This window comes from Heterocephalus glaber, unplaced genomic scaffold (assembly GCF_053883595.1).
Source record: "Heterocephalus glaber isolate CG9 unplaced genomic scaffold, H.glaber_assembly_v1.0 deba00001594, whole genome shotgun sequence".
Classification (NCBI taxonomy): Eukaryota; Metazoa; Chordata; class Mammalia; order Rodentia; family Bathyergidae; genus Heterocephalus; species Heterocephalus glaber.
Genome location: NW_028258369.1, coordinates 8,495,601 through 8,510,808, shown reverse-complemented (window position 1 = coordinate 8,510,808; position 15,208 = coordinate 8,495,601). Strand labels below are relative to the sequence as shown.

Genomic DNA, 15,208 nt, shown 5'->3' with positions numbered 1-15,208 from the left:
AATGTAAACCAGAATAAAATTTGGACATCAATTCTATCTAAGCCCTGCTGTTGCTTGGCTGTTCTTTTAACATTGTAAAGCAACAGATGCCATGCCATCATAACTAACATTATTCTAGAAGTTCTAGCCACTACTATAAGACCAAAAGGTGGGGAAGGGGATGAGGTATAAATTTTGGAGGTGATAAGTGATCTTTAGCAAATAATGAAAAGCCCAGGAGAAGAATTTAAAGCCTAAGCAATCCTAAAGGAAAAATTCATTTGGCAGTTGATTATGAAGTAAACACAAAAATGAATATCATGTCCTGTATATCTAAACTACCCAATAGTGTCATGGAAAGAAAAAAAGTACCATTGAGAAAGTAATGTGATATATAAAACATCAGAAGTTAATATTTTTTCAAGAAATATATGGGCCTATATAGAGAAAATTACCAGTCTTTAGTGATAGATATAGAGATGCCATGATCCTTTGTCAAAAATGTAAAATTATGGATTCACCCCTAGTTATTGTAGTGACATTAGAAATCCTACTTTGAATAATACTTGGTGGTTGTCAAAATGATTCTTAAATTTCTCAGAAAGAATAAAAGGGAAATAACCAAAGTAAACAAGTTTTTACTTAAATACTGAAATATTACTGCCAGTAATTACAACTGCTTTACTTGACACTGATGTAATATTACCAGTAGGAAAGAGTAAAAAGCAGAGCAGGCCAATATTAAAAGTAGTCTGTTGGCCGGGGATTTAGCTCAGTGGTTCCGGCACCTGCCTCGCAAGCACAAGGTCCAGAGTTCGATCCCCAATACCAAAAAAAAAAGTAGTACTGTTGGACCAGGGCTTTAGCTCAGTGGTTCTGCTGCCTGCCTCACAAGCGCAAGTTCCCAAGTTCTATCCCCGGTACCAAAAAAAAAAAAAAAAAAGTAGTACTGTTTTTTAAAAGGTAGTATTTAATTTAGTAAGAAAATAATACATTGCTAAACATTTTAATAAAGGTAGTTACATTTGTAAATCACACTGTGCAGAAAAAATAAATTCCAAATGGGAAATAAATATAAAAACAAAACTTTAAGACCACCTTCCTCTAAAAAAAAGTAATTATATAATATTAGGTGTAGGAAAGTCTTCCTATGCATCGCTGCAAAGGTTAAATATATGATGAAAAAGATCAGTGGATTACCATTTTACCATTTTCTAAAAGAAAGACCCAGCATCTTTATGGTTTCTTGTTTTATATTCTGTGACATGCTGCATAACTGTTTGTTCTACCAATATTACTCTCCATAATAATTTTAATTTGTAAAATTAAAGCAACCTCTTTTTTCAAATGCCATTTGGGATTCCATATCCTTTTTCAGCAGGAATGTTTTCTTAAAACTTCCTCTTAACTTTTATTTGAATATATTTGCCTCTGTTGAATTTAATTACTTTTTTTCTCTCTTTTCAGGTATCTGGCACAATTTTGTCCTTGCCCTCTTGGGTGTTTTAGCTCTTGTTCTCCTTCCAGTAATTCTCTTGCCATTTTACTACACTGGAGTTGGGGTACTCATCACTGAAGTCGCTGAGGTAAATAATGTATTACTTAGGGCATTCTGTGACCAAGCATTGTGTATAATAGCATTTAATATCAGGTACTTTTATTCAAGCTTTTCTCATACATACAATGCTCGATTTCTTCCAAAGAAATTACTGTAATCTTTTTAAATCTAAATATAATGTTAGTTAACACATTAGCTTTTTAAAAATGCTATGAAGTTTGTTTTTGTTGTGAGTTACAAAAATAATATCAAGATTTTCTACGTGTACTTTTCGATAGAATGCATCATTTACTCTTACTGTTTGTATCTTTTGAGAGAGAGAGACAGACAGATAGACAGGAATGAACCTAGGGCCTTCATACTGACACACTGAGCTACATAGCCAGTCTTTTTTATTTTTAAATTTTGAGGCAGGATCTCGCTAAGTCACTAAGTTACCCAGGCTGGGTTCAAACTTGCAATCCTCCTTTCACGGTCCCAGAATGCTAGGATTACAGGCATGTGCTGCTGTGCCTGGCTGTATCTTTGTTTTTGAGTCAAATGTCATCACTCTAGAAGTGTGTGTGTGTGCACATACACACTCATGCACATACACGCACACATATGTGGGTTTGTGTGTTACCGGGGATTGAACCTAGGGCTTTTGCACTGAGCTATATATGTATTTCTTTTTATTTTTAAATTTTAAGATATGTTAGAAGTAAGAAAGATGAAACCTGAACTACACAGCCAGAACATTTCTTAGGAATTTAAGCTGCTGTTCATTCCTTTAGACAATAACTATTATGATGGCATCAAATCTTCTGTTCAGACATTCTGAAAAGGAAAATTGCCTTTGTGAGGAATTGGCTTACATAGTCATTGCGCTGAGGGTATTCTCTGCATATTTGAGACTTTTTTTTTTTTAATACAGGGACTGTCTTCTAGTTGAATCCACTGAAGATACAGGAAAGTTTCCCAAAAATTTTAATTAGCAGTTTGAGAAAAAAAAATTACCGTTTTTTTTTTTCTTCTTTGGTGCTGGGATTTAAAGCTAATCATGTGATACACCCTCAGCATCAGTCAGCAAATAGATTTACTTTTTAATTGTGAAAAATAAAAAAAGAATCTTTGGAAAATTAGGGAAAGCAACTATAATTGCTGGGCTTTATTTTGTTAATTTCCTGGAACTATTGGTCTTAAAAAGCTGAATTATTTTCTGCATTATTCAACATATTATATTCTATTGACTTAGTGTCTTTTACTGTTATGTGTTCAGAGTAATCTTAGCTTCTCTTCATACCTTGTCTGATTTGGTTTTGCCTTCCTAAGGACTCACCTGCCATTGGACCCAGAGGCCTTTTTGTGGGAGACCTTGTCACTCATCTACAGGATTGTCCTGTTACTAATGTACAAGATTGGAATGAATGTCTAGATGCCATAGCCTATGAGCCCCAGATTGGCTACTGTATAAGTGCATCAACTTTACAACAGTTAAGCTTCCCAGTTAGAGGTGTGTATGCTTTTTCAGTGTAATTTAATGTTTTAAGCATCAATGCCTTCCATTCACTAGTCTTTAGATCATACCTATACCTTCATTTTGTTCCTATCTTTTTAAAACAATTCAGTAAAATAAATAGGCTCAAACAAATAAATACTCTTCTTGGTAAGTTAGATACTAAATATGTTTGTTTCCTTTATTATATATGGTTGTTGAACTTCTGACTACTTTTGTAATACCATATTTGACTTTCAGGACTGTATTATATAATTTTTTGCTTAATAAAACCCTTGTGTTAAATCAGCATTCAAGCTCAACCATACCTAATAAGCTAAATTTTAGTAAATACCCCCAATATAATACTATCTTTATGTATGTGTGTAGATGCAGAATAGTATCTTTATATATCTGTGTAATTTTTTAAAGTTAGTGTAAATAACCTGAAGTGCTTCTCCTTTGCATAAGCTTTTTGGGTTTTGTGGTGCTATGAATTAAACCTAGAGCCTTGTGCATACAAACCACACACTCTACCATTGAGTTAGAACCCCAGTTCCCTCATAAGCTTTTGTTAGAACAGATAAATAACTGATAGTTAATAACTGAATACATAAGACCAAAGCATAAGCATTCTATATTAATATATTATTAACACAGGCATGCAATAAGGAACAATTAAAAGAAATAAAAGAAAATTGACAAACACAGACACAACCTGACATTTAGAAAAGATTTCCTTCTTCTGGCCAAGCCATACCTAAACTTCAGTGGTTCCAGTAGTAGCTATGTATGGACAATGGCATGTGTAAGGCTATTTAGGGTAAAGTTATTTTATGTCTTTTATATGGCAGAAACCCAAAGAAAGTTATCTTGACTTCCAAAAATACCCCATAGAGACAGATATGTTGTCCTGTGCAGCAGGTGACAGCTGAAGCAAGTTTCTTCTCAGAACCTTCTGAACATTTTGAGTTGTTTCAGGTCTGAAAAATCACCCTCTCTACTCTTTGTACAAATTTGAAGACCCAAATTTTTTTTTTTTTAGTACTGGGGATTGCACTCCAGACCTTGGCGCTTGCAAGGCAGGTGGTGGTAGCCGCACCACTGAGCTAAATCCCTGGCCCAAGATGGGATTGGAAGTGTTGGAAAATACAAATTTTCCTCAAAGCCTATATCTTTAAGAAATGCTCTAGCTACTTGTCTATATCTACTGGTATAGGCATATTGATTAATAATCAGGAATAATTTTACTCCTAGGCACAGTGATACACATTTGTAATCCTACCTACTTAGGAGGCTGAGGCAGGAAGATCACAAGTTTAAGGCCAGCCTGTGCAACTTAGTAAGACTCTTATCTCAAAATAAAAAGTAAAGAAGGCTGGGGGATGTAGCTCAGTGGTAGAGTGCTTGTGGGTTCAATCCCAAGTACTGCAGGAAAAAAATAATGTTATTAAATTACTGTGTTTATCAAAGGCAAAGTAGTAAGAACTGAATTTTAAAAGCTTTTAAATTTAGTTTTCTGTGCTTAACCCATTTTCAAGAACCTTTAATTATAAAATAATGCTCAAACATTTATAAAAGAGTAGTATAAACAGTTCCTCTTGTATTTTTCTCCAAGCTTTAGCAATTACCAACATTTTGCTAATTGTTTTCATTTAAGCAGGCCACTTTTTGGGAAGTAGTTTAAAGCATATCTCAGGCATCCTATCATTTCATCCATAAAATTCAGTCTGTCTTGGTAGATGACTCTTTAAATATGATCACAATACCATTATCTCACTGAACAAATCAATATCCAGTTGGTGTTCAGTATTCTCTAATGTTTTTGTTTTGTGGTAGTAGAGATTGAACTAAGGGCCTTTGCATAAAGCTGCATTCCCAGTCCTTTTTTTTATATTGAGAGTGTCTTACTCTGTTGATAAGTTTCCCAGGCTGAGCTTGAACTCACGATCCTCATGCCTCAACCTCCCAGAGTGCCTAACTGTTTTAATACTTGGATAGTACAGGGCCGGGGATTTAGCTCAGTGGTTCCGGCACCTGCCTCGCAAGCACAAGGTCCGGAGTTCGATCCCGGTACCAAAAAAAAATCTGGATACTACAATAGGTTTTTTAAGTCTCTTAATTTATAACAGTTCCTCTGTTTTTTAAATGTCATTTGCTTTTTGATAAAACAGGCATTTGTTTTATCAAATTTTGCATATTCTGGATTTTTCTGATATCACTAACGTGTTCAGATGCCCACAATTTCCTATAATCCAGTAATTAGGCCTACAGGCTTGATTTTTATACAGGAGTCCCCCCCCCCCCACTTTTTTCTCTTGACAAAATTCTTCACAGATAGCACTTGGGACTTCCTATTGCATTATATCAGAAGGCACCCAGTGTCTAATGTTCTTCCATTTAGTGATGTTAAGATTATTCAGGCGGCTAACCTGATTCTTTCAGGTTGAAATATTTGTCAACTTTCTCTATTCTCATGAGCCACTTACCATCTTCCAAAACTTTTCAAAAGTAGATAGATCCTTCTTCACTATCTACTTCAGAAAGGGCCCTGGAATTACAATTACAAAACCTACTGAGATCCTGAACTCCAACTTTGTGGGTGGGTAAGTTCATGAGGACAGCTAACCTAGGGTAAGTGCTGCTTCTTGACTTCAAATTGGATGGACCTGTTTTTATAATATAAAATCAAACTTCAGCAAGTAGGTCTCAGACTGAGCACAGAATTACATGGCTGTTTCCAGACTCATATGCTATTTTGCTTTTTTCTCATAAAAAAGGAAAATGTTCATTACAAATATATTTCTAGATAACAGATTCTAATAAACGCTGTACTTCTCTTTAGCATACAAACGGCTAGATGGGTCCACCGAATGCTGCAGCAATCACAGCCTCACAGATGTGTGCTTTTCCTACAGAAATAATTTTAATAAGCGTTTGGTAAGTTGTCCCAATGCAGTTTTGCTTGTCGAATGTAATTATTACAAAATAAGCAGAAAAGGCTAACATGGAATCTATGAAAACTTCTCACTTTTGTTCTATTTACTCTTCTATCATTTTATTAAAACCTCTCCATTTCAGATGTTACATTTCATCTGAGAATCTTTAAAAATTTATAGTGGTATAATATCTGATATATCCCAGAGTGGTACATTTCAAGCTAATTTATAGTAGGTGCACATAGATCCCATGCTCCTAGGGCAGAGAATCTGAGCCAGTCCCAGCACCCAGAAGGAAGCTCCCCCACCACCATCCCACGCTCCTAGGGCAGAGAAGGTGAGCTGCGTGGGCGCAAGAAGCACCCCCCCCCCGCCGTGGAAATGAGAAGACACGTAAACAAGCCTCAAAAACAGACTTCCAGATCACCTACAGGAACCCCAAAGGGAAATGATGTGGAATATTCTGATACTCAACCACCTGGACTCTCTGAACTGGCAACAAAAGAGGATCTGGGAAAAATGAAATCAGAAATAATTACTCAGATAACAGCAAAGATTGTGCTCATGGTGCAAGACATGATTAATCTAGAGAGGACACAGATAAAAAAATAGAGGATCTGAGGAACATGATGGAATCCCAACATAGAAAACAAATGAAATCCATAAAACAGATGCAAACAGATTCCCAGGAGATTAAAAACTCCATCGAAAGTCTGCGCAGCAGAATGAACCAATGTGAGGATAGAATTTCAGATATAGAAGATAAGATTGCAATTAGGAGGAAAAGAAAAATTGCTTTAAAATTGTAAGGGAACACGAGAAATCAATCCAGCAGCTGCTGTATGATGCAAAGAAGAATAACATAAGACTGATTGGAGTCAAAGAAGAAAGAGGAGAGAGTGCAGATGACATAAAAAAAATTCTTCACAGAAGTGATGGCAGAAAATTTCCCAAGGAGAGGAAAAGAACTTGACATACAGATAAGTGAGGCATATAGGACTCTAGCTAACCGTGATCAAAAAAAAATCTACACATAGGCATATAATAGTTAGGATTCCAGAAATCCAACAGAAGAACAAAATTCTACAAGCAGTGAGAGAAAAGAAACAAATCACATACAAAGGAAAGCCCATCAGAATCACAGCAGACTTCTCAATGCAAACCCTCAAGGCAAGAAGAGCTTGGAGTGATGTATTTCAAGCCCTAAAGGAAAACAGCCTCCAACCCAGATTGATGTACCCTGCAAAACTATCTTTCAAAATTGATGGAGAAATAAGATACTTTTATGATAAAGAGCACTTCAGGAACTTTATGAATACCAAAACGGCACTCCAAAAAATTTTAGACAATATCGTAGGAAAAGACAATGAGGATCACAACCCCAGGAAACCCAGCAGAATGAATCCACTGGGAGTGACAAATTAAACATATAGGGGGAGAATCCAACAAAAAGAAAAAATCATGACAAGGCTTTTAAAACTTTTAACTTCATCTCGCCAATGAGTGCATAATTCAATCTTGTTATTGTTCTGATTAGTATTTCTCTGATTCTAGAGTTGCACACCTTTCCTTGTGCTATACTGGCTATTTATCATCTTATGTCTACTTTTTAATTGGGTTGTCTATTAATGAGCTGTAAGAGTTCTTTATATATTCTGGTCATAGGTTATATGCATTGTAAATATGGTCTGTTTAAGGACTACATTTCATTTTAACGATGTCATTTAAAGTTCTAAATTTTGATGGAATCTCATTTATCAATTTTTTTCTTTTATACATCATGTTTTTTGTATCCTAGGTAGTTCTTGCCTACCCTGAATTCATAAACATTTCCCCTTATAATTTCTTCTTAAAGTTTTATAGTTTTAGTCTTTCATATTTAGGTTCATAGATCCCTTCAAGTTATTTTCATGTATGGAAATAAAGGGTTGAGGTTAATTTTTTATATACGGATACCAGGTGTTCTAGTGCCTTTTGCTGAAAACACTATCTCTTCCTCAGCTCCTGAATTGAGTTTATATTCTATAAAATGCTAATGTTAAATAATCTTTCAAAACTCAGTGGACCATATATGTGTGGTTCTATTTCTAGATTCTCTGTTTTATTCCAATGATCTATATGTCTTTCCTTACACCAACACTGCCTTGATTACTTAGAATTAGAAGAAGTCTTAGCTTTAGAAGAAGTCTTAAAATTAGGTACTAAACGTCTTCCAACACTGTTTTTTATTTTAGCTTTTCTAAGTCCTTTGTACTCCTACATAACTTTTAAATTTCAATATCCAATTCTTCATTTATAGCAAGTATACACAGACCTGAATTTTTATATATACCTTATGTTTTCTAATCCTGCTAAATTCAAATACAAGTTCTAGGGACTCCTAGAGATTTCTTAGTATTTTCTCTGTAGATAATCATTTCATCTACATATAAAGATTTTACTTCTACCTTGCCAATCCTATCCTAATTGTGTCATTTTATTGCCAGACTATTTTGGTGGGGCCTAGGTTTCAAAGTTTAATGGACAGATGAAGACTAAGCATATCTGCCCTTGTTCCCCACCTTAAGGAGAAAGCATTGTATCTTCTCCATTCATATAAGGCATTCTCACTGGAAGTATGGAATACATGTCTTTAATCTGTTGAGAAGGTTCTGTTCTACTTCTAGTCTCCTGATAGCTCTTAGCATGAACATCTGTAGAATTTAGTCCAATACTTTTTCTCCAACTAGTGACAGGATCATATGACTTTTTCCTTTCCTCTGTTAAAACGATGACTTTTGGGGGTGGATCTTCCAATGCTGAACCAACACTGCCATCCCTATAACAAAACCACTTTCTACATCCTGCCAGATCTGACTTCTAATAGTTTGTTTTGTTAAACAAATTTCTATCTCTGTTCATACTTTTTTCTTCTATTGTCTTTATCCAGTTTTAGGATTAGCACAATGTTGAGTTCCTAAAATGAGGGGAGAAGTGTTCCTTCTTTTTTCTGCTTTAATTGTTTGATATAATTTATCAGTTAAAATGTATATGAGCCTGCTGTTGTCATATAGGTAGTTTTTCATGCTAGGAATATACTTTCTTTAATAGGTGCTATTCAAATTTTATATTTCCTCCAGAGTTAGTTTCATTAATTTGTCTTCCAAGGTACTTCTTAGAAGTTGTCAAATTTATTTCAAAAAAGATTTTTGTAATATGCTTTCTATATCCTTTTAAATTCTGTAAAATCTTTGATAATTTGAGGGCCGGGGATTTAGCTAAGTGGTTTCTTTGCCTGCTGCGCAAGCACAAGGGCCTGAGTTCGATCTCGGGTACAAAAAAAAAAAAAAATCTGTGGTAATGTCTCCTAGATCTTGATATTGTAATTTTAAAAAATGTATAATAGATATTGTATAATAGGAAGAAAAGGTCTGAAGGAGTAGGGGAAGTGGGAGGGGTAGTGGAAAGGAAAAAAAGGGAAAAGAAAACATATGAGAAAAGAAAAAAAATGGAAACAAAATCTTTGCAAATAGGGAAGGGTGGAGGGGGTGAAGGGAGGGCAGGGGAAGGGGAAAAAAATAAGAACCAAGAGACTCATGTAATGGTACAAGATCCCAATGATGTGTGTAACTGTATTTTATACCTAAAATGTACCAATAAACTTAATGGGAAAAATAAATAAATAAATAAATAAATATAGTAGGTGCACATAAATAGTATTTCTTTTATATGAACTTAATTCCTAATATTCTAGGTGACACAAAAAATATTGAGAGAATATAACTTTGAAGTTTCTTATTAATAGATCATTTTTAATATTGAATAATTAATATTTTATTCATAGCATACATGTCTACCTGCGCGGAAAGCAGTGGAAGCCACTCAAGTTTGTAGGACCAATAAAGACTGTAAAAAAAGCTCAAGTTCAAGTTTTTGTATAATACCTTCTTTGGAAACCCACACTCGCTTAATAAAAGTGAAACACCCACCTCAAATTGATATGTTGTATGTAGGTCATCCACTGCATCTTCACTATACAGGTTGGTATTGTGGTAGACCCTCAGGTGGGTATTACGTGGTAGACCATTAGAAAATCATTAAGATCATGCATACTCTCAGTGGTAGAAACTCAGTACAAATCCTTGCCTTAATTTCATTTATTATAAATTTGATCACTTATCAACGTTTTACTGCCTTTTTCTTAAGCATCAAATGAAAATTAGGCGCTAGGATGATAATCTGAATTTATGAAGCAAGAGAAAGAACTTGCCCTGGAGAATGATGCATTTTTCCTTCCCCACTGTTTATGCCAAGTTAAATAGATAATCTCTCAGATGTTCTCTGAGAGTTTAGCAAACTTATCCAAGCTCCCTAAAACAGTAGCAAGAGCTGCAGACCCTAAGGAATACCAGGATACAAGGAGACGTAACTATAACTTATGCATGACCCGTGAATTATATATGAATATAATTGCAAAATTGGGCCAACATCATCATTTTACCAATAGCCACATGATTGGGTTAAATATATAGCTTCTGCATATGGCTGAATGTCATATAGTTTAACTCATTTTATGGTATAAGATTCCTTATGTTACAGTTTTAGTGTGTTTACTATGCAATTTGCCCACTTAAAGTACTCAATTGAGTGGTTTTTTTAGAATATCCAGAGGTGAGCAACTATCACCACAATCTAGTTCTAGAACATTTTCATCAACCCAATAAAAAAGCTACTATTCTTTAAGCAGTCACCTACTGTCTCCCCAACACCCCCCAGTCCTTAGCATCCTTCAAGGTTCATCTATATTGTAGCATGAATCAGTACTTCATACCTTTTATAGCCAAATAATATTCTATTCTATGGACTGACCAAAGTTGTCTTTATTGATTTATCAGTTGATGGTTACGTAGGTTTTATGTTACTCTTTAAAACGCTTTATATTGTATTTTAGTCATATCCTGAGAGAAAACCTGGGTTATTTTTCTTATCTATTGGTTTGACACTAAATGACTTTTGGAATATTAAATGCATTCTCAACAATTGAAGAATTGTACCTACTTCAGGTAATTCAGTAATGTGTACCATGGGTTCTCCCTAATTACAGGATAGGTTTTAATGTTTTAAACAAAAACAAGATTATGAAACCCCTTGTCTTAATCCTTTTTTTAGCTGTGAAGTAAAGAACCGAGACCAAAAGAAAACCCAAGTAACATATAGTTGGAATAAATGTGAAATGATAAGAGCTCTTTTGGTATAAATTACAGTATATTTTAAGTCAACCTCTATATTTGGTAGTCATACTTGGTTTATAGTATTTTTATCTTACTCTCACCTCAAAATATAAGTATACACGGGGGTGTGAAATTCATTACACTATTTTTATCAAATATTTTAGAATAATCAATTGCTTTCCTATGTGAGGTATATAGCCTGCCTACATATGTTTAGGAAGTACTTTCTCAACCAATTCAATAAGCTAGCCCAATTTTTGACCATATGGTAAAATTCATAATGCTGTTGGTAATCTGTTATGAATAATATTCATTATTCCTTTGTTTTATTTTTTAGTGAGCATCACCAGTTTTATCCCACGTTTCAACTTTCTCAGCATTGATCTCCCAGTGATGGTGGAGACATTTGTCAAGTATCCTTTCTGGTATGAAAAATTGTTTTACAAATGTGTTACGTAGAACTTGATTAGTTTTACCTTGAATAGAGCATTCTAGATATAGACTGTGCAGGTATCAATTGCTAACAACTAAAAATGAGACTTTAAAGCTGAAAGAGATAGTGCTCTATCTAGGAAGGAAAGAGGAGAAAGATTGATTAGGGAGGGAGAAAGGTTAAGATGTAGAAGAGAAGGAACCCAGGATACAAATTGATAGTTGAATTTATAAAAGATGAATCCTTGGGCCGGGGATTTAGCTCAGTGGTGCTGCATACTGTCTCTCAAGCACAAGGTCCTGAATTCGATCCCCAGTACCCAAAAAAAAGCAACTCAGTGGACAAAATCTCATGTGGTCTTTAGCATGTAATGTTTGAAAATAAAAGATGAATTTTTAAAAAAAATTGATTATTTTATACACTTGAATCAATGAAAAGTTTTGGAAGAGATCTTTATTTGTATCACTTTTAAATCTTTTTAAATTTTTTCATTGATTTGCAACAAAATGAAATGGAGAACAAATGAGCATTACTAAAAGTGTATAATCAAGTTTGTATCTTGAGGGCCGGGGATTTAGCTCAGTGGTTCTGCCACCTGCCTTGCAAGCAGAAGGACCCGAGTTTGATCCCTGGTACCAAAAAAAAAAAAAGATTGTATCTTAAAGTCTTTGCAACTTTTTCTGCAGAGATTTACAGTATAACCTTTTTTTCTTTTTTCTTTTTTTTTGAGACAGGGTTCCACATTGTAGTTTAGACTGTCCTTGAATCCACTATGTAGCCCAGGCTAGCCTCGAACTCATACCTATCCTCCTGCCTCAGTCTCCCTAGTGCTGGGATTACAGGCGTGTGCTACCACACCCAGCTACATGCTACACTATAATCTTACAGATGATGATATACTAAAACAAGGTTCAAGGGTCAAAATTTCTTTTTTTCTTTTTTTTTTTTTTTTTTGGTACCAGGGATCGAACTCAGGACCTTGCCCGTGTGAGGCAGGCACAGTGCCACTGAGCTACATCCCCAGCCCAAAATCTTTGTTTCTTAATGTAAGATTTGCTAAGGATCAAAAAATAGTTTAGGGGCTGAGAATGTAGCTCAGTTGTAGAGCACTTATTTAGTATGTGCAAGGTCCTGGGTTTGTTACCCAGGACTACAAAAACAAAACAACATAAAAAATTAAATTTTTCCTTATTTTTTATTCCTTCTACATTCCTTTCCCTTGGTATATCATTAAGGAATTATAAAGACTTAGTCTTCCTAGGAGTTCATTATAGATTGGTTAGTCTCTAAGTGCTTTGTTTTTATTTTTCTAGTCGAAGTTTTTGAGCTTCAAAATAGTATAAACTCATTTGTTTTAAATAATAGAGATCTATGAAGGTATGGAAAAGATTTAAAGAGTTTTTTAAAGTCTATTGTGATTTCATCCAGCACAGTACAGTATCTACTAACTCATGTATGGTTTCCACTCACATATCACAGCTGGCTCCTTAACTGATTTTAACCCAGGTACCTAATTTCCCTTTCTGGAGCTCTAGCCATTGTTAATGCAGTGCCCTGCTTTGCTTTGGATGGTCAGTGGATTTTAAACTCTTTCCTGGATGCTACTCTTACGTCAGTGATTGGAGATAATGATGTCAAAGATCTAATAGGATTTTTCATCTTGCTTGGTGGCAGCTTACTTTTGGCTGCCAATGTCACCCTGGGACTCTGGATGGTTACAGCACGGTAATGTTTGTACTCATCTGACAGAATGTCTGAGTTATATGGTAATATCCATTGACATTGAAATCCTTATGTGGTATGAAATGTAAAGTGTTTCCTTAAAATTATATTTTGGCCAACATCTTTAAGCTCCTCTTAGATCCAAAGTATGGTGTTAGCAGGATAAACAGAAGCAATGAAAGGCACAGTAACTTATTACATGTTAGTTAAAGATTGAATGTATACACTTCACATATTTGTGGAACAATTTCTAAACAAGTACAAATTCATGTAATACCATTTTGTGTAACTTCATGTAGTATTGAAATAGTATAAAATATAATATAAAGTATTGAAAACAGAACTGGGTGGAAATAATTAGTAAAAACTTAGTGTCATTAGTCAATATTTAAAGGAGAACAGGGCTGGAGATTTAGCTCAGTGGTTCCGGCACCTGCCTCACAAGCGCAAGGTCCCGAGTTCGATCCCCGGTACCAAAAAAAAAAAAAAAAGATTTTAAAGGAGACCAGACTTTGGCTATGCAGAAGAGTGAGTGTATTCTTGGCCTCTATCTTTGTCTTGTTTGAAAAGCATTTTAAAAGTTAATGATATGTTGTTTTATACTTTGAAAGCTGAGGTCTGATTACAGTTAAATTAATAAAATTCTATGAAAGACTCTACTGACATCAAAGGTGAAGTCTTTGTCAAATGATACCAAGGAAATGAACAGAGTTGAAAATAGGGCCTCTGATATCATGAGATAGTTTTTCCCCACAAGTGCTGCCTGGTTGATAAAGTGTCTTTGCACCCTCATGAAACAGCATTAGCCTTCTTACTCAGCTGCCGGAAGTGTCTCACACCAGCAGCCTGTGAGCTGAGGCAGTCAGGGTTGAACCTCAGAACTAAGCCAGGTCCTCTGACAGATCACAGTACTAGGCACAGGATCTTCAACAGACCTGGTTACTACTATTCTCTCTAGAGCTCTGAAGCTCACAACACTCCCAGAGCAGACATTTTCTCTTCTGCTACTGAGGCCATCTGGGCCTATCTTTGAGAAGCAGTGACCTTAACTTTGAGCCATACTCTGTCCTCACCAGTGGGCTTCCATGCTTCTCTGTGCTGGATGATTAAACATCTAGTCCTTGCCTTCCATCCTTCCTTTAAGCTGCCTCTGTGGGTCCACAGAAGACCTGGTAGTACAATGATAGTGGCTACACATGAGAGGGCACAAAAATGTATTTGCCAGAGCCTAGGAATGTTTCTTGAATCTGAAAATGCCACACCTGGTTTCAGGGTCTTAGGGAATAAAGATACAACCCTGGGAAATTTGGGGAGCCAGCCGGCCAGTGTGAAGCTGTCTTAGAGGCTGTTTCATGTGTGTGTGTGTTTTGCAGTACTTGGGATTGAACCCAGGGACTTGCTCATGCTAGGCAAGTGCTCTATCCCCAAGCTACATCTCCAGCCCTTTTGATTTTTTATTTTGAGAGGATCTCACTCACAAGGCCTAGGCTGGCCTTGAACTTGCAATCCTCAGCTTCCCAAATAGCTGGGATTACGAGTATGCACCAACAGTCCCAGAGAACATGCTGTTTCTTTGATGAAAAATGCATACTTCACTCATATACTCAAGAGGTGATAAAAAGCAATAACCCATTAATAACAGTGACTTGACCTTCTTCACTAAGTGAAGGACTCTGTGGGTTATCTTTTTCAGATCATTAGTTGTTCTTTAAGCACTAAAGCTTTTAAATCATTTTAAAGAAACTTTTTAGATTATATTATAAATTTTTCTTCCTTCTTACACGGATCTTATATATTGAATATATTTTTAGCATTAATGGTTCAGCTCATCAGTTAATACCAGTACTAAAACTATACAAATTACTAGTTTTTGCCAGAAAATGTGGCATTTAT

At 35.4% G+C, this 15,208-nt stretch overlaps 1 protein-coding gene across 1 annotated transcript in view; it reads left to right on the top strand.

The window, feature by feature from the left end:
* The window catches only part of LOC101726620 (membrane-bound transcription factor site-2 protease), a 39,004-nt gene extending 25,214 nt beyond the window's left edge, over window positions 1–13,790 (top strand). Inside the window, exons 6-11 of the mRNA XM_004866187.4 lie at window positions 1,447–1,565; window positions 2,849–3,029; window positions 5,857–5,951; window positions 9,774–9,969; window positions 11,498–11,573; window positions 13,100–13,790. Coding sequence (XP_004866244.1) covers window positions 1,447–1,565; window positions 2,849–3,029; window positions 5,857–5,951; window positions 9,774–9,969; window positions 11,498–11,573; window positions 13,100–13,322 — 890 coding nt within the window. The 3' untranslated portion in view covers window positions 13,323–13,790. The remainder of the gene's footprint in view (window positions 1–1,446; window positions 1,566–2,848; window positions 3,030–5,856; window positions 5,952–9,773; window positions 9,970–11,497; window positions 11,574–13,099) is intronic.
* Window positions 13,791–15,208: the final 1,418 nt, after the last annotated feature.